At 55.6% G+C, this 24,708-nt stretch overlaps 9 protein-coding genes across 9 annotated transcripts; 5 read left to right on the forward strand and 4 right to left on the reverse strand.

Annotated features, from left to right (window-relative positions):
* Nucleotides 1-364: 364 nt before the first annotated feature.
* LRP88_13315 (uncharacterized protein) lies at nt 365-2,059 on the forward strand (the record flags this gene model as incomplete). Its single annotated transcript, XM_083249690.1, has 2 exons — nt 365-486; nt 544-2,059. 2 exons carry the CDS (start codon nt 365-367, stop codon nt 2,057-2,059), a joined length of 1,638 nt encoding a protein of 545 aa, XP_083094024.1.
* A 260-nt stretch (nt 2,060-2,319) lies between these two features.
* LRP88_13316 (SNARE domain- containing protein) lies at nt 2,320-2,660 on the reverse strand (the record flags this gene model as incomplete). Its single annotated transcript, XM_083249691.1, has 2 exons — nt 2,320-2,478; nt 2,526-2,660. 2 exons carry the CDS (start codon nt 2,658-2,660, stop codon nt 2,320-2,322), a joined length of 294 nt encoding a protein of 97 aa, XP_083094025.1.
* Nucleotides 2,661-3,400: 740 nt separating this feature from the next.
* LRP88_13317 (SYLF and SH3 domain-containing protein) lies at nt 3,401-4,735 on the forward strand (the record flags this gene model as incomplete). The annotated part of the gene is made up of 3 exons (XM_083249692.1): nt 3,401-3,437; nt 3,527-4,619; nt 4,672-4,735. The coding sequence occupies 3 exons, from the start codon at nt 3,401-3,403 to the stop codon at nt 4,733-4,735; spliced, it is 1,194 nt and encodes a 397-aa protein (XP_083094026.1).
* A 315-nt stretch (nt 4,736-5,050) lies between these two features.
* On the reverse strand, nt 5,051-5,872 carry LRP88_13318 (uncharacterized protein; the record flags this gene model as incomplete). Its single annotated transcript, XM_083249693.1, has 3 exons — nt 5,051-5,354; nt 5,553-5,616; nt 5,728-5,872. 3 exons carry the CDS (start codon nt 5,870-5,872, stop codon nt 5,051-5,053), a joined length of 513 nt encoding a protein of 170 aa, XP_083094027.1.
* A 2,438-nt stretch (nt 5,873-8,310) lies between these two features.
* LRP88_13319 (ARID/BRIGHT DNA-binding domain-containing protein) lies at nt 8,311-11,210 on the forward strand (the record flags this gene model as incomplete). The annotated part of the gene is made up of 3 exons (XM_083249694.1): nt 8,311-9,220; nt 9,336-11,089; nt 11,148-11,210. 3 exons carry the CDS (start codon nt 8,311-8,313, stop codon nt 11,208-11,210), a joined length of 2,727 nt encoding a protein of 908 aa, XP_083094028.1.
* A 4,915-nt stretch (nt 11,211-16,125) lies between these two features.
* LRP88_13320 (uncharacterized protein) lies at nt 16,126-17,211 on the forward strand (the record flags this gene model as incomplete). The annotated part of the gene is made up of 1 exon (XM_083249695.1): nt 16,126-17,211. The coding sequence occupies one exon, from the start codon at nt 16,126-16,128 to the stop codon at nt 17,209-17,211; it is 1,086 nt and encodes a 361-aa protein (XP_083094029.1).
* A 1,345-nt stretch (nt 17,212-18,556) lies between these two features.
* LRP88_13321 (uncharacterized protein) lies at nt 18,557-18,916 on the forward strand (the record flags this gene model as incomplete). Its single annotated transcript, XM_083249696.1, has 1 exon — nt 18,557-18,916. The coding sequence occupies one exon, from the start codon at nt 18,557-18,559 to the stop codon at nt 18,914-18,916; it is 360 nt and encodes a 119-aa protein (XP_083094030.1).
* A 701-nt stretch (nt 18,917-19,617) lies between these two features.
* Nucleotides 19,618-20,046, reverse strand: LRP88_13322 (uncharacterized protein; the record flags this gene model as incomplete). The annotated part of the gene is made up of 2 exons (XM_083249697.1): nt 19,618-19,701; nt 19,765-20,046. 2 exons carry the CDS (start codon nt 20,044-20,046, stop codon nt 19,618-19,620), a joined length of 366 nt encoding a protein of 121 aa, XP_083094031.1.
* Nucleotides 20,047-20,108: 62 nt separating this feature from the next.
* Nucleotides 20,109-22,320, reverse strand: LRP88_13323 (kinase-like domain-containing protein; the record flags this gene model as incomplete). The annotated part of the gene is made up of 3 exons (XM_083249698.1): nt 20,109-21,175; nt 21,233-21,443; nt 21,502-22,320. The coding sequence occupies 3 exons, from the start codon at nt 22,318-22,320 to the stop codon at nt 20,109-20,111; spliced, it is 2,097 nt and encodes a 698-aa protein (XP_083094032.1).
* Between the last annotated feature and the right edge of the window lie 2,388 nt (nt 22,321-24,708).

Consider the following 24,708-nt stretch of genomic DNA (forward strand, 5'->3'; position numbering starts at 1 on the left):
TCCGTTGGGAAACTGAAAGGGAAAAAAATGCATCTATTCACATGCGTATTCATCAATTAATCAATGCCTGCAATCAGCAACCTTTATCATCAACCTTGTCCTCAGCTGCAACCCCAAACACTGCTGCAACTGTGGCGGTGCAACCAGGGGTACTAATTACTGTCCTGGGCTGCACTAACGCTGGGCAGCTAAACCGCTGTACACTGACCACCTTGGCACCTCCCTACCTCCAGGCCGCCATCATCCATCGATCACTCTCTAGGTTGCCACTTTCAACACCTCAAAGCACTCGCAAGGAGCGCCCCATCTCTTCGATTGCCCTCGACGGCGACACCTTTACTCTCGCGCACACGAATCGCCCGCAATGTCTAGGAGAGCCCCGAACCCCGCCGCTGAGCGGGCGGCGCAAAACCAAGCTACCATCAAGAGCCTCCTCAAGTTGGAGCCGAATAAGGTCTGCGCCGATTGCAAGAGAAACAAGCGTAAGTCTTGAGACATCTGTCTGTAACGAAATGCTGACCTTGCAGACCCCCGATGGGCTAGTTGGAACCTCGGCGTCTTCATCTGCATCCGCTGCTCGGGCATCCATCGCGGAATGGGCACTCACATCAGCCGAGTCAAGTCGGTCGACCTCGATTCCTGGACCGACGAGCAACTCCAGAGTATCCTCAGCTGGGGAAACGCCCGCGCCAACAAGTACTGGGAGGCCAAGCTGGCATCGGGCCACGCCCCCTCCGAAGCCAAGATCGAGAACTTTATCCGCACAAAGTACGAGCTCAAGCGCTGGGTTATGGAGGGCCCGATGCCGGACCCCTCGACGCTGGATGTCGATGGTGACGACGATGTGCCTCTGAGCATAGTCAAGGAGAAGCAGGTTATAGAGCGTAAGGAGTCCATCCGGAAGGCCTCGTTGGGTCAGTCACAAGCCCCCAAGGCCGTCCCTCCTCCACCTCAGGGGGATCTTATCGGCGGAGATCCAGTTCCTGTGCGATCGAGCAGTGCTGCACCCGTTTCCAAGGTCCCCCCCAAGGCTGATCCAGCTCCTCCGAGGACCACAAGCACTAAGGATTCTTTGCTGGGACTCGACTTCTTCGGTGAGCCGGCAGCTCCCCCAAGACCAGCGAGCACAACAGGCACTGCCCCTGGCCAATCTCGTCCTGATCTGAAGCAATCGATTCTGTCTCTTTATGCCACGGCACCTCGACCACAGGCTCAGCCTCAACCGCAGCAGCATGGTGGCTTTGGCGGCATGGCTTCTCCCACAATGGCCCATCACCCTCAAGGCTCAGTCGGCGGCTTCAACGATGCCTTTAGCAGCCTCAGCATCTCCAACCAGCCTAAACCCGCGGCTCCCGATCCGTTTGCTAGTCTTGGCAGTGCCAGTCGCAGCACATCTAGCAACAATGCCTTTGGTGGTCTTGGAGGAGGCAGTTTCTTTGACAGCAAGCCTTCTCAGCCGGCTGCTTCAACGCATCAGAAGCAGCCATCCAATTTTTCCAACTTCGGCGGCTTCTCCTCTCCCGCACCAGCCCCTGCTGCTGCTCCCGCTCCCGCTCAGCCCGCTCAATCTGCCATGGGCGATCTCTTTGACCTATCTGCCCCTGTTTCTTCTCCTCCTCCACCTAAACCCGCCGCTCCCGCCGCTCCCACTAGCTCTGTCTTTAATCTATCCTCTCCTCAGAGCCCTCCTGCACCTGCGCCTGCTCCTGCCACCACTACCACAACGACTACATCTGCTTTTGGCGGCATCTCGGGTGCTGACGTCTGGGGCGGAAACGAATGGGCCACTCCAGCTCCGGCGGCACCGGCCCCTGCCAAGGCCCCTGAACCCCCAAAGCCTGCTGGCAATGATTTCGGATGGGGAAACTCGGGAGGCGCCTTTGCCAACACACCTATTATTCCCGGAGCGTCGGGAGGCTTCAACCCGGCACCCAAGGTATCCGCCGACGAGGAATTCGGAGGATGGACGAGCAGCACTGGACCGTCTACTACTAGCGGATCGAAGCCCGCCGGAGGATTCGGTGGAGATGAGGACTTGTTCAACAATGTTTGGGGATGATTGGACATTTAAAGGCGGCGGTCTGGGCATGTTTGGGCGTTGCATGTTAGGAGTATGTAGATGCAAAAAAGATGAATGATCAATACGATAGATGGATTCGAATGTGATGTCAATGTATTCAGTTAACGCCAACCCACGCCGAAAGCTCAGCACCCGGTGTAACATGCTCCATGGCAACCTTGATGCTCCGAGGGTCTATACCCGTTATTGTCGACCTGTATTCTGCCTGCCCATTATAACTCGTAACGCCAGCGCCCGACTTAAAATAGCAGCTTCACGCCGTAGTACAGTACTACAAAGGCAGCGATTATGATGCCCGACAGCTTGAGGATGGCGACGCGGTTGCCAGAGGCGGCCATGCGAGTCAGGCGGCCGGCGGAGCCCTTCATCTGGGTCGTCATGGAGGAGAAGGTGTCGGACTGTGGTGGTTAGTGGACGGGAATCGCTGGCGGAGTAGGAAACGCACGGTGTTGTCGATGACGTCCTGCGCGCGGGCATTGTCGTAGATGTCGACGGTCACGCCGCGCAGGGCAGAGACCTTGGCCGAGAGTTCGTCCAGGCGCGCATTGTTCTGGCGCTCTCGCTCGTAGGCTTCGGACATGGTGGGGGTTTGCTCGTGGTATATGTAGAGGGATCGATCGAGAGATGGTTATAGAGTAAGCTCGTGATGCGTCAAGTCGTCGGTCGGTTTCTGTCGTGTCCTCTCGACGAGGTCAACTCCAGCCAAGTTTGAAAGGGGTCGATGCCATGACGATTCCCACTCCGGACCGCCACGCGCCCGGTTCGTCGGGTACGTACCCGGGGGGGGCCGCACCGCCACACGGTCTCAAGGTGAGAACCAACGGGTGGGTAAATTCCCCGCCAAAAAGACATGGGTTTTGAAATCCGGGTCTGGAGAGCACTTGTAAAGTCCGAGGAGGGGCACATCAATGAGCAAACCGCGTGGTTGGGCAGCCATGGAACATGTGGTTTTGCCTGCTTCTGTGGCTCCAGTCTCCAGACCGAGATTCAGTAACGGAGTGCCGGAGCTGCGCCACACTCGAGCTTCCCTTCCCCTTACGTATGCGCGGGCGAGCTCCAAGTCCGCCTCTTTCATGACGAGAAGTTGTATACAATCTATACTTCTCATATTGTTTCTGTGCTTATACCGGCATACCTCTCTCCGTCGCTGGTAGCTCGTCGCCAAGACTCGAGGCGCAGCAACCGTGACGACGTCGTGAACCCCACCTCGTACATCGTGAGCTCTTGGCTCCTCCTACACTTGCACTCGACAGCATCACCTCAGCGCGCGACATACAAGAACAGCTCCGCTTCTGCAGCAAGTAAACCAGATCGCTCAAGATGGGCATCAACAACCCCCTCCCCTCGTCTCTGGCGTGTGAGTCCGCCCCATCCGCAGGTCATGATGCATCATGAAAGCCTTCCCCAAATGCGCCGAGACATGGCTGACCACCTAGCTCTCTCCAGCGGAATGCAAAAAGTGCGGCAAGATCCTCACCTCCTTCATCAACCCTCGCCAGGCCTTTGGTCCCGACAAGGTCATTCCTCCTTCGATCCTCGCCAACGCCCAGGGCCTCGCCATCCTCACCGTCCTCAAGGCCGGCTTCATCGGCTCCGGTCGCTTCGGTAGCGGCCTCGTCGTCGCTCGGCTTCCCGATGGCTCCTGGAGCGCTCCTAGTGCCATCGCGACCGGTGGTGCCGGTGTCGGCGGCCAGATCGGCTTCGAGTTGACTGATTTTGTGTTCATCCTCAACGACGCCGAGGCTGTCAAGACGTTTGCCCAGGCTGGATCTCTGACTCTGGGTGGTAATGTCTCTCTGGCCGCCGGACCTGTCGGTCGCAACGCCGAGGCTGCCGGTGCCGCGTCCCTGAGGAGCTTCTCCGGTATCTTCAGTTACTCCAAGACCAAGGGTCTCTTCGCCGGCGTGTCCCTCGAGGGATCCGCCATCATCGAGCGCCGCGATGCCAACGAAAAGATGTACGGCACCCGCTACACGGCCCAGCAACTGCTCACTGGCTCTGTGCGACCACCACCTCAAGCTGCGCCCCTCATGAACATCCTCAACTCGCGCGTCTTCAGCGGTATGCGGGTCGGCGCTACCGGCGACGCCATGTACAACGACGTGCCCGTATACGACAACCAGCACGACGATGTGGTGTGGAACGGCCAACGGGGATCGGCATACGGCGAGGGACAGCGCAATCGCGCGGGCTCGCATGACGACAGCTTTGGAAGGCCAAGTCGCTCCAACACATGGCAGGACGACGTATACGACCGACCTAGTGGTTTCGGCGCTCCTTCGCGATCAAACACCTTTGCCGCGCGAGGCGGAGCCAGCGACGACTACGTCTATCGAGATAGCCCCGTTGGCGCAGAGAAGAAGACTGGCCCTGGACGACCTGCAGCTCCCAAGCCCAACTTTGCCGCCAAGCAAGCGATGCTCAAGAAGAATGAGGCTGTCGCCGTGTACAACTTTGACGCGGACCAGCCTGGTGACCTAGGCTTTAAGAAGGGCGATGTCATTACGATTCTGAAGCGGACCGAGAGCGACAACGACTGGTGGTATGTATCGACTCGTATCAATGAATAACTCCTCACTGACTCTTCCCAGGACTGGCCAGATTGGCACGAGAACGGGCATCTTCCCGAGCAACTACGTCAAGATGAAGGAGTAAGGTGCTTGATGATATACCCTGCGGCTTGGATTGATCTTGACTGAATCTACCCAACGAGCGACGGATGGTTGGTTACTTTGCTTGATTTCACTTATCTTTCTCGGTGCAATATTGGAGGTTTATGTATGGCTGCATTGGAGAATAGCCGTCTTCAAAATGGATTTGGATATGCTTCTAAGAAGTGGTGTGAGTGGGATATGCAACATCTGCACCGCCGTCCGATTATACCCCTGAAATCGCCATGACCTCCTTACCATCAACCCTCACAAGCAGAAAGGTAGCAATGCTTTATGCAAATGCTGTAACTGTCATGAACTATGGGCTCTTGCTGCTCTCGGGTGTGGGATGCTTCCACTTGTACTGTTGCTTCTCAGCGTACTTCTCTTGCTCAACTCTCCACTGCGCTCGCGCCTTTTCCGTCAGAGTCAGAGGAGACTTGAAGGTCCTCGTGCTCTGGGGAACCTTCCGTATGAGGTACCAGATGGCCTCCTTTGGGGTATCCTTGATCTTGACGACGTAAAAGACCCGGTTCAGGTGCTTTCCTCGGAGGATGCCACGCTGGACCTCTTTCATCCGCTGGCTGATTTCGTGGCGCATACCATAGTCGATTGGGAGATGGCTGGCTGATTTGCGCTTGGGGGCTTCGCGGCAAAGGAGTCGAGCCTCCTGACGGCTCATCACCATGATGTGGTTGCCTCTTTGTTCTGCCCACTCCAGGGTATGTCGAGATCCGTTTCTCTCTTTGGTAGAGCTCATGTAGTGCTTGACATCCCCATCGTCCTTGGTCTAGACGTTTGGGAATCTAAGGCCCGCAAACAACTTCTGGGTTCCAGTCTGTCGAGTGTACCAAATGGGATGTCGAGGAAGAATCTCGTTGGCACCTGTTGGTTGGTCAGCTTCGATCTTAAATAGAAAGTGATGAAACAGATGGAAGGCTGGCTGCAGGCGGAGGAGATATAACGGTTGATATACTGATGTACTAGACGACTTACATTTGATAGGTTGACTCTCGTGCTGCTTGTAGGTAGCCTTCAAAGCTTTGTCGTTGAAGATAGAGGCAAAGAGGTTCTTAGGCGAAACGGTGTCCTCGAAGGTCATATTCTCGGTCGCCGTGACGTTCTTTGTAGGGATAGACATTTTGACGGCTATGATCTAACTGTTGTTTCGTGGTCAAGAGAGAAAAGATGAGGAAGCAGTCGACAAGGAGAAGGAGGATCGGAAGCAGCACCGCAGAAGAACAAAAGCTGTCGTGACGATAACGTTTCAAATTGAGGAAAGAGGATGGAAGAACTTCGAAGAATGGGCTGAACTGACTTCAAAGAAGAAGAGTCGCCTGAGCTATCAAATTGAAGAAAGATAGAAAGCTTCGAAGAGGAGCTGTGGTGATGATCAGTGGCAGGTTGAGAAAGGATGGTGGAAATCCTATATATGCACTGTTGGAGATCAAACGTCAGTTGGCACACTGTTAGCATCTGAAAAGCTATTGACAAACAAACAGTCACTAAATTCATCCAACATGCACCTCAAATTCACCCCATATCCATTTGACTATCACACGGTCAGGCCCAGTCTAACTTGACAGCTGCTGCCACTGGCCAGCCGCCAGCTCCTCGAGTTTGGCCAACCAAAAATCTCTGCGCCTCGAGTATATCTGATTCAAGTAAAATTCAGCCGAGATTCGACTGTCACTACCATTGGCGATGTCTATTTCGTATTGTTCAAACAGACCCTCCGTTGCTTCGTCCAACTCTCTCAGCACATCAGGGCCAGCGACGAATACCGTCTGATCGGAGACCGAGAACTGCGGTTGATAAATTTGTTGACTTGCGTTTGAATCACTCGATATTTCAGTTTGGCACTCTGCGTTCCTCGCTCCTGTGTTGGGTATCTCTTCTGGCATGGATTGTGGCGTTAAGCGGTTTGGTAAGGGAGCTGGGGTTGACTTCGTCGGGACATCGACTCCTAGATCGATTGTTTGAGATCCCTGAGTTTTGAATCGCCGAAGTTCCTTATTAGAAGTCGCCTTGTTGGGTACACCCCTGACTCGTTTGGCTTGTGGGCTGAGCTTCTGCACCTCGTCTTGTCCTATAGTATCCGGCTGCGAGATGGATCTCTTTGGGCGAGATTGAAATGGGAGCTTGCGTGGCTGTGGCATTAGATCCCGAAAGTCACCGGATTCCGACTGCGATCCCTGAGAATCGGCCTTTGGACTGTAGCTCGTGTCGACTGGGGGTTTCTCCCTGTCCACTGTTATGGGGTTGACAGTTGCGTGAAAGCCCTCGACATTCATAGGACTCTGGCTGTTTGTGGGGGAGAACCCATCTGAGACTGACCCGGCGTTTGAGGTGGAAGAATGTTGAGCTTCTGGACTGAACGAATGTCTGAGAGGCGAGCCAACGCGAGGGATATGCATGTTGGTGTTGTTTCGACCAAGAAACATGTTGTACGGGTTCAGATGGGCCATGTCAGGGGGGATAGATGGAGAAAAATATGGAGAAGAGTATATTGGGACAGAGGCTGTTCGCTGTGGCTGTAGGTGATAAGGCTTTGGTTGTAGAGATGGGTGTATGTGACTATCCATGACAGGAAGAACGTCAGCACCGAAAGCCTGTGGAGGCGGAGACACAGAGGCCATAGGCGGAATGGAAGAGAGCCGCGGTCCATGGTTTGAAGAATCAAAAGCCGCGTTTGTCGTTGATGGGGCACTTGGGATGGAGTCGCTGACATGTAGATCGGACTTTTGTAGCAGACAGACGGTAACACTGAAATCTCTCTTCTCTTCGAATTGCACGATGATCGCTTGGCCTTTGCCAGGAATGGTGATACATAATTGATTGAGATGTTTGTCGATGCTCACAATGTCATTAGGAGCTTGCGAGTTTCTTGCTAGATCGCCCAGTCGAATAGAAACCTACTGGTCAGTTTCGATCGGTAGCAATACTGATTTGCATACCACTTGTTGGAACCCTTGATGGATGAGAAGGATTAGCGTCCCCGCCTCTGTGTTAATAGGTCTTTCGCCTTCAATGGTAAAGTTAAAGATGTTATGAGGGGGGCGCGAATTAAAGGCTTTGACCGAGCCTCCATCACGGATCTCCAGTCGCTTGAGGGGGCAGCAAGAGACAGGAGTCGGCGGCCCAGGCATGATGAACAGCACACATGTTGATGTAGATAGCAAGATTGATTCAAATTCACGATGGGGGAGAAAGATTAGGAAGCCCGCGTCACCTGATGCCTCTGGTTTACTCCTGTGCACCTTCCTCGACTTCATTTACAACTGTTGTCTTGAAGTTGGGCAGGAGCCATGCCGATTGGCCAACACGAAGACAGGGGTCACGTGGCGATAGCTAGGTAGCTTATCTTCGACTTCGACGCGCCGCGCCAACTCAAACCAAAAGACCCATGCGACGGACGGCATCGACGATTACGATTCAACGCCCACGACATCTGCAAAGTCACTCGCTATCAGCGGATTGCCTCGGCCTTCTCTCCCGAATGGGCGCCTGTCCATAGGTGACCAGATACCTGATTCTAATTAGAGCCGCTGCGCACCTGCACCGACACTGATCGCCAAGATGGCTCCCGTTCGCAACGATGTCCCGGCGCATGCGATTGACCGCACTCCGGAATATGAAGAGTTCATGACGCGACTCCGCGATTATCACACCAAGCGAGGCACGACGCTCGACCCAGAACCCAAGGTCGGCGCGACCCATCTTGACCTGCTCAAGGTGTTCAATCACATCGTCGCCAACGGCGGTTACGACAAGGTTTCGGAGGAGAAGCTGGCCTGGCGTCGCATGGCCGCTGAGCTGGGCATTTACTCCAACAATGAAGCCTCGACTGCTTTTTCGTTGAAAGAAAAGTTCTACAAAAACCTCGCCGCTTTTGAGATTAGCACAGTGCACGGAAAGGAGCCGCCGCCAAAGGATATTCTGGAGGATGTGACGGCCAAGGGCGCTGGGCTCCTCACCCGCACCCGAGAAAACTTCCGAGGCAAACGGGAGAGCAACATTGGTGCCACAGACTCGGCGGCTTCGGGAGATGATGGTACACCGGCTCGCGAACGACCTGTCCCGGATCCTGCAGCGAGCGCGCGCGCATCTCGAGGCCTACGTGAAGCACCCCCTCAACGTGTTATTTTCCAGCCGGATACTGGCCCTTCTCGTACAACAAGGCACTCCTCTGCTCACCACGCGAGCCATACCAACTCTCCAGCCGCAAACCCTCCTCAGACTCCTTCACATCACCAGAACATGCCTGTGCCACAGCAGCAACAAAACTACACAGGGAATCGAGGTCCCTCGGTACTTCACCACCCTCCTTCGTCCGAAAACCTGTCCAACCTGGTCACTGCATACCAACCGCGGTTCTCCAAGCCACTGCAGCTCCGAGCTGTAGCGACGCCGAGCAGTGCGCCCAATGAGTTCCAGAAGCCCCGGCAACCTCAGCGGATTGACCCCCGTCAACCAATGCAACCCGGCAGTAAGTGATTCGACTTGATAAGAGACTTGGCTAACATGCGTAGCTGGCTTTGACGGCCCAAACATCTACATGCGCTGTCTGAACGCGCTTCGATCGAACATTGCTGCCGAGCAAGCATTCGCCCTCAACCATCTGGTCAAGATCTCCTTTGAGCGGGGTGACAAGTACAAATTCGACTCTTTTCCTGGTCTGGCGGAAGGATTGGTTGAGAAGGCACTCGAGATTGGGCAGCTCTTCTATCACGTCAACTGGACTGTGTCGTGGGACTCTGTCGACCCCAACGATGTTGGTGCCCTTGACGGGAATTACGGGACTCCAGATATCCTCGAGAGGATCCAGAATCTCATCGAAAAAGACCGACCCGACGTTCTCCAGACCGAATCCTATTCGGACCAGCTGGTCTTGATCACCGAGGCTGTGCTGACAATACGGAACATGGTCACTCTGCCTGAGAATGCGCACAACATGTCCGACTTTTACCCTCTCAGAGATCTCATCTGCATCATGTTGCACCTACCGCCCAAGGATTCGCTCGTCGAATTGAAGCATCTTACTCTGGATATCGCAGAGCAGCTGACCCCTTTCATGACTCTGGAGTCGGACGACCCTCTGTACAAGACTCTGCTCACACAAATGACCTCGGACGACCGTGGCACAATTCTCACGTCGCTTCGAGCACTCGGCCGCATTTCAATGAACCTCGAGGCCACAAACAAGTTGGGTGACATTCCTGGACCTGTGCTTGAGCGAATCGCTAGCTGGTTGCTACTCAACGACGACGAACTCATCGATGCCTGCCTTGACTTTTTGTATCAGTACACTGCGGTCGTGTCCAACGTGGACAACCTCATGCGATCTCTTACCCCGGAAAATCTGGTCGATCACCTTGCTCGTTTGCTCGCCCATGGTGCGCGTAAAACGCAGCGCGATTTCATCCTCGTGCCAGAGCAGAGAATTCCGGCCCGCGACCAGATCGCTCCCATGCCTGAGGACCTCCTCCAGGAGATGCTCAAGCTTGAAGAGCCTGACCGTGTGCACCGGTGGGTTCGATGTTTCTTTGAAGAGGACAACAACTCTTTCGTGACGCAGCTGGCTGCCTGGCAAGCGTACCAAAATGCATTTGTCGGCCCTCTCAAGACCATCGGTCAGCCGCTCATCACGCCTGCCGACTTTATTAGGAATAGCACGTCTGTGTATAAGGATTCGAATGCCCAAGTCCTTAGAGAGCCAGGCGATCCTCAGCAAAAGTTCATCATCCACGGGATTCGCGCCCGACCACGACCTCTGAGCACGGATGGTAAAGAGTACGGCCGATGTCTCTGGGCATCGAATCCCGGCAACAAGCTCGAAAAGTGCGGAAGCTTCTACCTCCAACCAGAGCAGATGTGGAACCACATTCTTACCTCACACATGGGAGAGACGCGCAACGCTGATGGACAGTTTGACAACGTGGAAAAGGAGTTTACCTGCACATGGGGCGAGTGCTCGCGATATGGGTCGGCAACAAAGATGCACCTCCGTGATTTCGCAAGCCACATCAGCACACACATTTCTGCGATGTTGCCTGGCGAGTCTCGAAAACAGGAGCGAGCCTGGATCATACCAGCCAAGACAATGGCTGTCACATTTGAGGAGACCCTGACAGTGCGGGACGAGCGGAACCCAAACCTACCCCCCCAAGCGGCGGGTATCCCCCTCAGTGCTGCCCTCGTTCTGCGTAATATGGCGCGTAATGTGGTCAAGACGGAGGCGGAGGAGGAGTTGCTCAAGAAGCAGGAAAAGACCGGCGAAACCGGAGGCTGGAACGAGACCCTCTTCCGTCCCATCTTGCCACGACTGTTCGAAATTCTTGCTGAGAACAGGGCTCTGGTATGTCACTCCCGTCCCCGCCCAACAGTGAACACGTCCGTGCTAACTCATCTCGCAGAGTCCCTACATTGCATCACTGCTTGATCTGATCCGCATCGACAGCGACGGCCAAGGCCGTTGATGCCGTTGTGGGGCCGCGATTCGTTGAAGGAAGCGGGGGTGGGTCGAACCCCGGACGGAGGCGTCTTTGAGATCTCGGAGGTAGACCGACGATGGTGTTGATGTTCGCAACCCTAGACCAACATCCCCTCATTACCCCGCGATAGATCTCAGCTGCCTCTTTTCCGGGGCAAAGGAAATATGGCGGAGATCACACCGATGCAAGAAGCAAGCAAGAAGCAATGGGATGCGGGAGATGAGACGAGGCGTTTGTGGCGGGGCGTCTCCAAGTATGGTGCTGAGGGGATTATTTGCCCATCTTTACTTGAGCTGTTTCGCGCGGGCGGAAGTGAAGCCACGGGATGGTTGATTGATTTTGTCTGGATTGTAATAATACCCTGCTCATTGTGGGCTGACTGGTGTTGGATGGAGGTATGAAATTCGAGAACAAGGAGCTAGGAAGCAACGGCTAAACAAGGTGAAGGTTCAAGAGGTTCAAGAGACTCGAGGCTCAAGAGGCTCAAGGCTGAGAAATAGTCGGCACTTGCGCCTGACGCGCCAAGTGAGATAGATCTGATTGCCTAGCGAATAGACACTTAGCTAAAGTCATGGATTTACAAGTCCGCCAGCTGGAAATTGCGCGTCTAGATGTTGATAGACCAATCGCTGATACCGGCCCGGACATGTCGGTCGTGGTTGGCATCGGAGATTGCTGCACGGCGCCGGGCCGGTCCTGGCGTTGGTTATTCCCTGCGGCGAGCGTCCGAAACGGCGACCGCCGTCATGCGCGGCGGATGCAGACTGCGCATCGCACCGCAAACCGCGTGTGGCTGTCGACATCGGCGGCTCATTCTCGTGGCATCACGGTAAGTCGGGCGAAGTCGAATTTCGATGCCGGTATCCACCAGTACCCCGGACTCTGGTAGGCTCAGGCCCGTGCACCCCTGGCCATCGTGCGCTCCCTGTTCTCCACGCGCATCGCAGATTTGCCTGGACCAACGATGGATGGCTTCTGCAGATATTCTGGAACCCGCTCAATGCGGTGCCCCACCATCGTGATAGCTCCCAGCGCTGCAGAGTTGAGCTAGCGAATGAGGCATTGCTTGTCTTGCAGAGGTCAACGGCGAGATCACACCAGAGCCAGCCTCATGGTAACCCTTCAACTTGATATTGGTGTCTGCCACACCGTTGGGTATCATTCGATGCATAGTAGATCCTTCATGCCTCCAGAGCCACTCAACATGAGCTGCCGTCAGTTGAGTCGAGTCTGGACTGATAGTGTCGAGATTAGAGCCAATGTATTCTGCTGCCTGGTGATAGCTCCTTTGAGGGTGCCCTCTTGAATTGATATGGACTTTGCCCGAAATGCAATGTGTGAAATGCGTACAGAAACTACCAGGGTGAGTGTTTGCCTTAGCAATGTGGGCTGCAGATGTGATGCATAAGATCCTCCGGCAGGGAATATCGTCTGATGGCAGACCCGCAGCTCGATTGACGCGAAGCCTTGACGAGGTGAGTGATTCAGACACACCGTCTTCCGGTCACCGATCATGACCTTGGTTATCAACCACCTGAAATGACATGTCGTCATGAGTAACTGTTGCCACAGGAATCGGAGCACATACTGCGTCGTAGGTGCGTCCAATCGCCTCCTCGCCAATGTTCGATAGCACAAAACCCCCACTGCGACAGACTCCTGTGTTTCCTATCACTCATGAGGACACGCAACCAAAAGAAAATTCCTCAGGGTGGGGTGAACCGGCCTAGCAGTGGGCCTCACGGGCTGGCGTTAAGGTTGTCTTGGCAATCTCCAGTGTAACTTGGTGTCCAGGCAGACGGAATGCTGGGCCGCACCGAGAAAGCAATTGTGTAAAGGATATTACACCGCACACCGAGACACCCAGCACCGTATCGAGTGAAAATTCTGAGGTAGGGCGAGGTAGGGTGACATTGGGAACAGAGGCTCCGTCACTCGCTTGATAATTTCCTCGAGTTGCCCGTGGCTTGTGTAGCCCACAAATCGCATTGTGTATTCTCTGAAACAGACTCAATAGGGCAAACTTGGCCGAATCCGACATGCAGTTGAACGACGCTGACGAGGTTGATGAAGCCAATGGGACAGGCGAAGGCTGAGTAAGGAGTGGAAATGTCTCGTTTCCCCGTGTCGGCCGCTGCCGCCGTCGTTGGACAATCATGATACGCGGGGAAGAGTCCACATGACCTCCTGAAATCAAGCGGTCTCGGTGTGCCGGACTTGGGCCTGCGAAACACCCCACGCTGCTCGGAAGGAAAGATCTGCTGGGACTGATTGCGGCCGTGTCGCTGGGAATTGGGTTCAGGGACATGCAAATTACCTGTCTGTGCTTCATCTCGGGTCTGCAAGTGTGTCAAGCCGGGGTCAAACTTGAATTGGACTGGTGTCAGCGGTGTAGGGCGCTGGTGGAGGACAAAATCCGTCTGCCTGAAAAGATGGGGGAAAAGGGGGGAATCGAGTCAACCCCATTGCACCCTCAGACTACTGCAAGCCGCAGCGGATGTCACCAGTAAGAAGGAGGTGAAGGGAATAGAGTCAACAATTGTTGAGTGGCAGCTCAATTGAGCTCGATTCGTCCAGTATCTCTGGCGTTGAGGCCAGAAAGCGCGTCTGTGCTGGTGTATGCCGGGTGGCCGGGCAGCTGCATACCGAAACCTAGCAGAAACACGGCACTCCAAAATTAGACAGGGAAGAGAGCTGTGAGTGTGCCCGGGCCGCTCGGGGCCAAGGGTTTTGTTGCCACTGGTGGTTACAAGCGGAACTCTGAATGCTTGGTTGCGAGAGCGCGATACTGACGGAACGTGGGTGGACCTGGGAGAAGCTACCGAGAGAGCTATCCCTGCAACCTCCCCGAGCCCCTAAGATTTAGCGCCTGTCATCCCCTGCGGGTGGACGCCTTGACCTTGAGAGCGCGGGCCACCTGCCCTGGACAAGGGCGCTGGACCCGCCATAGCTCCCCACAAGAATGGGGCGTCGGGGTGGGATTGATCGCTCGGCGCATTGATGCGTGTTCCTGAGTAAATGGTGACACCGAGAGTCGTAAGGTCAGGCGCGGGGGAGGGACAAAGTCAGGGCCTGTGATGGTCATTTGATCGCGTCTGACAGCATCAATGGCGGGCAGGTACTGAAACGACAAGCAGGCTGTGCTTGTGTATTGTTGAGGTGAGGAGATGGAGGAGAAAAGATGGAAGATGGGAGGAGCCGCACAATTGGCAGCCACTGCATATGCAAGTCCGAATGTGGGCATTGGAAGGAGTGGCCAACCCGCGTTGCCATCTTGACCACACCTCAGACGTTGCCAAAGAAGGAGGCCAGGCCAGATGGAGACGAAAGATAGCCGGGCCGGTGAGGGCGTCTAGATGCATGCACTTGGCGCCAATGGATCAGACTGGGGTGAAGGAGAGGTGAAGATGAATGAAAGTGAAGGTGAAAGAAGTTTATCTGAAGATTGAAGGAGGAAAGAACGTCGAGTTGATAGAATAGAAGGTGGCAGGAATAGACGAGGCAAGAGCAAACAAGACAACTTGGAAGTGACGGAAACATCAAATCATCACCAAATTGACACTTCAACCATAATACCCCATCACTCAACGCCATCACACGCCCTGACTGGTCTGACAATTTCGTTGCTTTTCCAGCCCCTTGGCCTTGGACGCAATGCCCTGGCACGCACTCGATCTTGTGACCACGCAAGCCTCCATCCCTCTGCGTCTTGGAGGGAGACCCCGGCTCATGCGACATCGGTCCCCCGCGACTTTACGTGCATCCCCTTTGGTACTTTCGAGACAAGACACGCACGACACCCCCGTGGCTCGCTCACCGTCTTACACCGAAGTCGGTGAGAGATTGCTCCCTTGCTTGGGCGACGGTCAGCTTGCTTGCTGCTCCACCCCCAGCCGTCACCTCTATATAAATCCCTATCCAGACAGTCCAAGCCGGCTCGTCTTGCTCTCCATCGCACACTCCTCAGCGACTACAGCCTTTGACACCCTCGCCCTGAAACAAACACACCCCAGCGTCTAGCGGTATGTGACTCTGCAACCTTCGGCGCCCTCCCCTCGCAAGTGACCGTTAACATGGGTTGATGGCGCTTCCAAAGGGCCAGAACACAAAGCTGACTGATGTGCAGACACCAACCCAGTCCTCCACACCACCCGATATATCTGTTGCATTTGCCACAGCACCGCCCGGATCCGAAGGATAGCTCGGATCTCCGTCTTTCAAGACAAGACAACGACATCACCCCTCAGCACATAGTTGCCGTTCTGGAGTCGCTATTGAAGAGCCCCGAGAATAGTACCGGTCCTCCCGCTGTAACCTAGCTTCCCTGCCCTGCGAACCTTTCCCATTTGGACACACCACCCTCTCCAAGGATCGTCCCGTTGACCTCGACAACGGACTTTTCCCTCTCAGGATCTGCAACCCAAGTCTCGTACGCGTTGCTACTCCCGGTTCCACTGAATCATCCAGGCCCCGCTCCCACCCTCCCTCAGCAACAAAGCCCCAACCTGGCAGCAGATCTCTTGATTCTAGCCCCAGCTGAACAAGTCTGAACTCATTGCCTTACGGACATACCGCCGCACTAAATTCTGCATCAGCGGACCCCTGCGCATTCGTCTCTGAAAAAAAAAGTTCGCCCCCAGCTTGAAATTTTACTATCTCCAACACCAGCTGCCCGTCAGTGTCAGACCCACAGCCATCACTGGTGAGATCAACTATATATCAAGCCTCCCGTCGATAAACTTTCTTTCGGCATTCTCATCCTCACACTCCTCTCTCTTGAGCAAACCTTGCAAGGACTTGACAAAGATCCTTTAATACCCCTCCTCCCATCTTACTCTACCCTCGACACTCTCTTCCACACTCTCTTCTACTCTCCTCAACATCACCCCTCTCTATCAACATGTCTTTCGCCGCCCGCAACCTCGTCCGCATCTCCCGGGCTGCTGCCCCTGCTTTCCCTCGCACTGCTACTCGATGCATGTCCGTCACTGCCGTGAACCGTGTCCACGACACCGCCAACAAGAAGAGCGTTGTTCGTGAGAAGGAGGTCCCCGTCACCGTCTACGGCGCTGGCCAGGGCACCGGCGACAAGCACACCGTCAACGTCACTGAGGGTGCTTCTCAGGTCCCCCACGACAGCCCTGCCCCCCCTGCCGAGAACGATGCTGTCCAGCCCCTCACCCGCAAGGTCTACGACCAGCTCCCCTACACCATGCGCAACATGAGCGTCTATGGCAAGACCATCATCATCACTGGTGGTGCCCGTGGCCTTGGCAACTACATGGCTCGCGCCTGTGCTGAGGCTGGTGCCAAGAACCTCGTCATCTTCGATGCCAACCAGGAGCTTGGTGACGAGGCTGCTGCTGAGCTTCACGACAAGACCGGTCTTCCCGTCTCCTTCTTCAAGGTTGATGTCCGTGACGGTGCTGCCATCAACGCCGCCGTCGAGGAGGTCGTCGAGCGCTACGGTGCTCCTGATGTCCTTGTCAACTCGGCTGGTATCGCCGACTCCAACATCAAGGCCGAGACCTACGACCCCGCCATGTTCCGCCGGCTCATCGATATCAACCTTACTGGATCTTTCCTCATGTCCCAATCTGTCGGTCGCGCCATGATGGCTGCTGGCAAGCCCGGCAGCATTGTCCTCGTCGCCTCCATGTCTGGATCTATCGTCAACTACCCCCAGGAGCAGAGCTGCTACAACGCCTCCAAGGCCGGTGTCATCCAGCTTGGCAAGTCCCTCGCTGCTGAGTGGGCCAAGTACGATATCCGAGTCAACTGCATCTCCCCCGGCTACATGGACACTGCTCTCAACCGAGTTCCCGCTCTCGACGCCCAGAAGAAGATCTGGAAGTCCCTGACCCCCCAGAACCGCCTGGGCAACGTCGACGAGCTCAACGGCCTTTGCATCTTCCTCGCCTCCGATGCCTCCAAGTTCATGACGGGTTCCAACTGCATCATCGACGGTGGTTACACTTGCTACTAAGCGAGAGTTGTATTATGAAAATGGGTTTGATTGTACAGCACTCCTAGAAGGGGATGTGCTTTTCGTTTGTTTGGAGTTTGGGTTAAGGAATGACGGTTTCCCCTTGGAAAGGGCAAAAAAGGAAGCACGAATGAGATACACTAGAGAGCTCTAGATTTGATAGAGCAGAGCGATTGCCCGCATAGAGGCGGCGCAACAGGATCCAGATGGAGATCTTAATTGAATGACATTGAACTAACTCCTGTCTTTGCGGTGTGGCTGTGACTGACTGCCGGTGACATGACTCGCGATTGTACCATGTTGGCATCTCGGCACGTGGTGATGCACTCTGCAAGCATTGTATTAAAGCTAGATTGACTTAAGCATCGTCACAAGCGCCTCGGACACAGCACAGCACAGCTCGCGCCGGCTCAATGTCCTGCCTGTCCTTGCCGCAGATCGCTTCACGATAGAGCATGCACAACGTTCCACTTGATGCCCCATGCACGTAATCCCTAGCCTCACATTGGACGCGCGCACCCGGGCGGCCAATCAAGACGGGCCGACCGAGTTGAAAAGGGCAATTGAGTCGCTTCAGCCCTTGCTCGGCGCCGTGCTCACCGCCTCGACGGGGCTGTCAAACGAAAAAACCGGGACGGGGCATCCGGCAGCGACTCGCCAACGCTGCGGCGGATGTGCAGGCGGTGGAGACGGGATGGGCTGATGCCAGCATGAAGAGGGCAGATAGGAAGGGGAAGATGAGGTGAAGAGAGGAGAGGGAGGAAGCACGTTTAAGAAGGAAAAGAAAAAGAGGCTGAGATTGAGTTGAATGTCTCGGGAGGCTGAGACATTGTACGTGCCCTCTATCGTCTGTGCAATACTCTGTGCCTGTGATATATCCGGAGCATCACGACTTTTACTCTACAACATACGAACAAGACCTCGTCCGCCCACCTGGACCAACGAACCAAGTCCCTCCACGTTCCACCGGGGTCTGGTCTGCATCCGCAAAACACACCTACCTACATATTACATGCCACAATCTAGCGTAGCGTGTACGGAGGGCCCCGAGGCAGAGGCCCCCCCGGCCAGCCGCTCAAGACCGCTTCCCGCCTTTTCGGCTCATGAGAGATCCATGGGTTTATGCGGCGGCGGTAAGAGAGAGGGGCTGGGATATGAATAAACCGGTTCGTTCGTCAGAAGCATTCATTCGCAAGTCTATTCTTTACCTTCCATCTCCAAATATCCATTCCGTCCGTCCATCCAACCCATACTGCCTAACATCAACACTCAGTCAACTGTCCGTCAGGTCATCAGAGCTACCACCTTCAACTCTATCCTCCAAGCAAGCAACCAAAACATCAAGATGCAACTCTTCTGCACCCCTTCTCTGTCCCTCTTCCGCGCCGCTCGCTCTCTGCGGAATCGTCTCCTCAACTCGAATACCCTCCTCCCCGCACGCGCCGCCGCCGCCTCAGTTCGCAACTCGTTCCACTTCTCCTCGCCCTTCCACTCGCATTCCCAAGACAAGATCAAGCACCAGCCTGCACCAGCCGCCCTAGGCACCGTCGCCGTTTTGGGCAACGGGCTGCCTGCTGGAATGGAGGGACACGGCGCCGTCAAGGCCGGTGAGGGATGTGAGAGGCTCCGGAGACAAATGAGTCCCTTCTATCAACACTGGGAGCAGGGAAGCTTCTTCTTCAACGGAAAGAGCAAGTTTCTCTGAGGGATATGGGATCAAGACCAGAAACCAGCCTAGCAGTTTTGTCGTTTTGCGTTTTGCGTTTGCGTTGCTTTGCTTTTTGCCTTTACCCTTTGAGTCGGTCGAGTCGTGATAACCTTCGTTGTTGCTAGGTGGTATGATAGAAGAGAAGAGAATGCAATGCCAGCTTTTCATCAAACACACACGTCCAATCCTGTGCACCCAAAAGCAAAAACAAGTATTTTTTTTATGATTCAAAGCTGGTGAGGAGAGAGGGCCAGGTCTAGCAACGTAAATAGACCCAACCTCGAGTGTGAACTCGGCGTGATCGGTGTGATCGGTGTGCAAGAAACAGTTCGTATGGTATGCAGGGGGGTATATCCAGCGTGTCATTTCTATGTGCCTCCAGGCGTCGTCGTCGCGTCCACCTGCTTGCTGGCACCTTGGGCTCGGCTTGCGTCTCCTCCATGCACTCCGAGGCTACCTTGACGCGGCATCATGACAACTCCACCTCAAGATGCAAGGCCTGCTATGATTGATAGTTGAACAACTTGTGCAAGAAAATGGTCATTAGATGTTGTGAATGAATCACGTCGTCGCTGGTCGTTGCGTTGGTCCTTATAAAGGACTGATCATCGTCGTTGGAAAAACGCCGACCATCGGCGGCGTGCTCTCTCCTGTTCCTCTGGGGGATATGCGGGAGGTATGGTTCGCTTCGGGCGTACCTACTGCCCCTTGCGAGCCTTCTCTTGTGCCTTTTGTTCTCGGGCAGCTCGTACCAACGGCGAGAGTTGAGACAGGTCGACACACTGCTTCATGAATTCGTGCTGCAACCTGTTAGCGACATCTGATATAAGAGTCAAATCACTTACCCGAAGCAGATCATGGGCGCTTGCTCGCTTCTCAGGATCCACCTTGAGCGCAAAGTACAAGAAGTCCTTGAACATGGGTGACAGATCCTGCTCGTTCTTGATGTGAGGTGTTCCGTTGGTCGCAATCAACCACAGCGCGCGCAAGGGAGATTCGGTCAGGTATGGCGGCTCGCCTTCTATCATTTCGATCGCCATGATGCCCAGAGACCAAATATCCACCTTGCGTCCGTACTCTTTCCTAGTGACAACCTCGGGTGCCATCCAGTACGGTGTGCCCACCATGGTTGTTCGCTTGTTCTGGGCCTCGTTGATGGTGGCGCAGAATCCAAAGTCGGCTGTTGCGGTTAGCAGGCATTCAGCAACGGGCAGATCCACGTACTCAGCTTGATGTTGCCCTCCATGGACAGCAGAATGTTGTCCGACTTGATATCTCGGTGGATGACGCCCTTGGAATGCAGGTGCTGCAGGCCGTTCAGGGTCTCCCGGCACACTGACGCAATTTGTCCTTCTGACATGATGTTAAAGGTGACAACATCCGTAAGGCTGCCACCCTCCATAAACTCCATGACAACCCACAGCTCGCCTCCGCACAGGTAGCTGTCGATAAAGTTGACAATGTTGGGATGTGAGCTGTCCTTCATGACAAGAATCTCGTTGATGATCAGGTCCTTCTTAGGTTGCTGCTCGAGATTCATCTGCTTGATAGCGACCAGTCGATTCGAGCCGCGCTCATGGCCAGTAAAGACACCACCAGACGCACCCTGACCAATCTTGTTAAACCCGCGGTAAATGTCTCGGGGATCACCCTCGTTACATATCCGCTTGAGCGAGGCGACCACATCGATAGCTGCACTCTGGCGAGCTCGGTGTCGTGGCCTAGCTCCGGGTACACCTGCTGGGCCGGCTTGCTGACGAGGAGCATTGGCCGCTCCGTTGGCATCGGGAACACGTCCATATGCGGCATTGGGCTGGTTCGCGGTCTGGTGAGGGGTTCGCTTGCTGGGAGCCCGGCCGACTCCACCAGACATAGCGGCTTGTGCCTGTGCGAGAGCCTGCTCCTGCTGCTGTTGCAAGAGCTGCTGCTGATAGGCGGCGGCCTGAGCTTGGGCGAGCGCTGGGTTGGGCTGGGGGCCTGTCGGAGCGTAGGGTGTAGATCCGGCGGCGCGCGAGTTGGACCTTGACCGGTGCTCCTCGGGGAGCATAGGACCGTTGTCCTTGGACATACCGTAAGAGTCGTCGCCGGGCTGGGACATGCCGATGCCGGAATCCTTGGCGGCGTAGGCCCCTTGAGGCATATGCCGGTTGTTCATGCTGACAGGCGGCTTCGGGGCCGGGCGGCTGGGCATCAGGTCCTTGCCGGGGACGTGACCTCTGGGGACGGGCGGCGGGGCCCGGGGATTCTCAAAACTTCCTTCATGATTGACAGTTGGAAACCTGGGGTTCGTGGAGCTAGTATTCGGTGACATACCCATATAGTTTGACGGGTACATGCCCGGTGATGCTGCAGTCGCCGGAGAAGTGGCGTAGTTACCCGCATGATGGAACTTTTCGAGGCTCTGGTCCTCAGGAGGCCGTTCGGTCGTCTCCTTGTAGAACTGCAAAATATTAACCATGGTCTGCGGGTTCTCTCGCCTCTCCTTTTCGGGAATTCCGCTCTCGTTGATAAGCCGTTGCCATTCCTTGGGCAGACCCTGCGACTTGTTAACCAAAATAAAGGCCATGGGCGGGAAAACTGACGGTGAACTGGCCGGTCGAACTGTCGTAGCCGACGTGAGTGACGTGAACGGGATTCTCTGGGGCCGAGATAATGGGCTTCTTGGGTGAGCCGACCAAACTGTTCATGAAGCCCGAAAATCCTGACTTTTTGCGCAGGACAGCGGGCTTTGAATCTCTGCCGTCATCTGAGTATCGCTTGGGGTTGATGGATGGGCCATCGGTCGGGACCCTTGGGCCGAGGCCCTTTTCCGATAGGGACGAATCCATCGCGGTGAAGCTGGCCGAAGATCGCAAAACGGGAGTCGCAAGCTTCACGTCGTTAGGGTGCTTGAACTGGGGCGGAAAGTGACGGTGGACGGGAGCCTTTGGGCTCGGAGCCTTTGTGGACTCGATGCGGTTCAGGATTGCTGCGCCGTCGAAGGGGGCGCCGATCAGGTCGTCGGGGGCGGTCCTGCTCAGAGGGCGTAGGTGGGAATCGGAGAGGCGGTCGGTATGACGAGGTACGGGCGCCCAGTGGCTGGCGGGGGCAAAGTCGGCGTGGGCCAAGTTTGGAGATGGGATCGGACGGATGGTGTTGTTGGCCAAGTCAGACTCTTGGTTGGAATACCAGTCGACGGCCGCGGGGTTGGAGCGGGCTGGGGGAGCGCTGGGGGCCCTTCTCAGGCTCTGCGAGCTGCGTTTGCTCTCGAGGGACTGGGCGTCGAAGCCACCACCACCATCGAAGCCGGACGAGGAGCGGGCGTAGGCGTGAGAGGGAGGCTTCTTGATGAGCTTGCGACGATGTGAAGTTGCGGTATGAGCGGACGCAGACGACGCAGAGGTGTATCCGGGGCCGTCCATGATCCAGCGGCAGCAGAAGCAGCCTTGCAACTGACGAGTTGGGGCCCTCGGGGCTAAAAAAAGGTCTCAGGACGGCTACTAGGTACGGAGGTTTGATGGGTCGAGCGGGTGGAGGACAGGGTGTGGGTGCAAGGAGGAGATGGGAGAGAAGGGAATCGTGTGGGCACAGGCACAGGCGGCTTCGGCGGCCAGACCTGCGCAGCGCAGAGAGATGGTTCTGGACAATGGCAAGACGCCTGGCTTGGTACGGCGCTGTAGACCGGGGACACAACGCGGGGGTGTGTGGGCGGAGGATGCTGCGGTGGCGAAGCTGGTGGTGAGCTCTGGCGGGCTGCTTCTGCTTTGGTGCTGCTCCGGCTCCTGCGTTTGCTTCGATAGGATAGCTGGAGATTTGGACGGGAGTGGGTTGGGGGAATCAAGTTGGGGGGGGACGAGAGAAGAAGCACAAGAGTGACACGCACGCACACTGTGCAGAGCCATCAGCATCAGCACGATGGACGGAGGGGAGGGAGAGATGAATCGGAATGCGGGACCGTGGATGAGATGGCAGGTCCTTGAATGTGAGAATGGGGGCGTTGTGGGATCAAGGGCCTGTCTGGGTCATCTACTGCGGGATGGATGTGAACTGTAGAAGTACTGTACTGTGCCCGCTGAGCTGTGTGTGCTGCGATGCATGCGCTGTGCTTGCTTTGCTGTGCTGTGCCGCGCTTACTTGCCTCAGGGACCTGCGTGCTCACACTTAATCACTTATTGACTCTCAGGTTGTCATTCAACAGATACAATACATTGGAGTGAAGACCGACGTCAATTGAGAATCATCCGTCTTAAGGCTCCTTATCGAGTCCAATCCAGGTACTGACAATCCAGGGACTGCCCGCCAGACGAGTCCAACAGTCGGTACCTGACGATGCTGGCTGGACCCTGGACCCAGCCAACTTGGCACAGCAGGTACATGCTCATCTGCGGGGCACACGCACATTCGTCAAGTACCTGGCGCTGATACCCAACTCCCGTTCCCAACTCACCAACGTCGCGCCCTCCACCTCCATCACTGTAACGCACTCGCCTCTCGGGCCGTTGACAGTGTGAAAGCCTCTTCCGAGCACTTGGTGGTTGGTCCGACGCCATGGTTGGAGGGATCATCATGGTAGGACCGCATCCGATTTCCCCTGGCGCCTCGCATTTCAGTCTGATGCCTCAGAATGACGAAGAATGCACAAGACTGGCAGGCTGTCGAAGCCATGTCTATTCAGACGGGCGAGACGCACACGAGACGCCGAGGCTGAACCCATTGCAGTCTATTCAATTCGTCTTTGTCAATCACGGTCAATGAGACTCATCCAGACTGCACTGTACGCCTATCCAAACTAACCGGCGCTATTCACTCGCTATCCGTGAATCCAGTCCCGTCAACATCGATAACCTCTGGACAAGGGGGGTGGCATTAGGCCCAGACTCAGGCTCTGCCCAAGGTCCCACGGTCCATGATCATGGCCAAGCGCGTAGCAAACGCACCACGATCAAGTGTGAGTGGAATCAGTGGGCGCCGTTGGTGGAGCACCTCCGGGATTGCCAAGTTTCTCACAGGCCGGGTGGGAAGATTCAAAGACGTCCAACAGACGCCAGAGATCAAGGTTTGGCCTCCCGGTCCTGGACAATCTTGGTGATTTCTCCCCCGGCCGACTGCTAGGCTAGGCTGGACTAGCCTGGGTCGCTCGTGGCCGGTGGAGACTCGTCGACGCCCTGGTGGCAGTCTAGGGAGTCAAGCATTGGTGATGTGGCCGTGGCTGGCCGACCCGTTGTCTCTGAGGCGCCGCGCAAACGCTATCCTTGATCGTCAGGCTTGACGATTCTGGCGAGGCGAGTCGAGTCGATTCTTCTTGACAAGTTCTTTGATCGTGTGGAGCCACAAGCAGGAACCGCAACATTGCGCCCGGAAACCGTTACAGCTAGACGTGGTGATGGGGGCCTTTAACTGATCCCTTCATCAGCCATTGGTGATGCTTGGCCCTTGCGACTGCTGGTGCTTACTCTCGTTACATCTATTGCTCGCACGGCGTGTCACCTCACCTCACCTCATCCCATCTAATCTCATCCGTCAAGGGACCAAGATCTGACACCCAACGCCGAGACAGAAGGCGTCTTCTCAACCGTGTCCTCATTAGCTCTCGTAGGCGAGCTGCATGCTATTTATCCATCGCACGCCAATCCGTCATGAAGTCATCAAGCTGCGACTTTCCTCTGGCTGCCCTGTTTCAAGCCACCAGTCTCAACATCAGAGCTCCACTGTCCACAGTGTCTTCCCCGGCGTAGGGGCGAGACATGAGCGGCTCGCTCCCTGCCATTGGCCCCGGCGGCTCGTTAGGCGTGTCAAGCCGAGACATACAT

This window comes from Fusarium phalaenopsidis (assembly GCF_050370095.1).
Source record: "Fusarium phalaenopsidis strain FUZ10S chromosome Unknown contig_32332, whole genome shotgun sequence".
NCBI lineage: Eukaryota > Fungi > Ascomycota > Sordariomycetes > Hypocreales > Nectriaceae > Fusarium > Fusarium phalaenopsidis.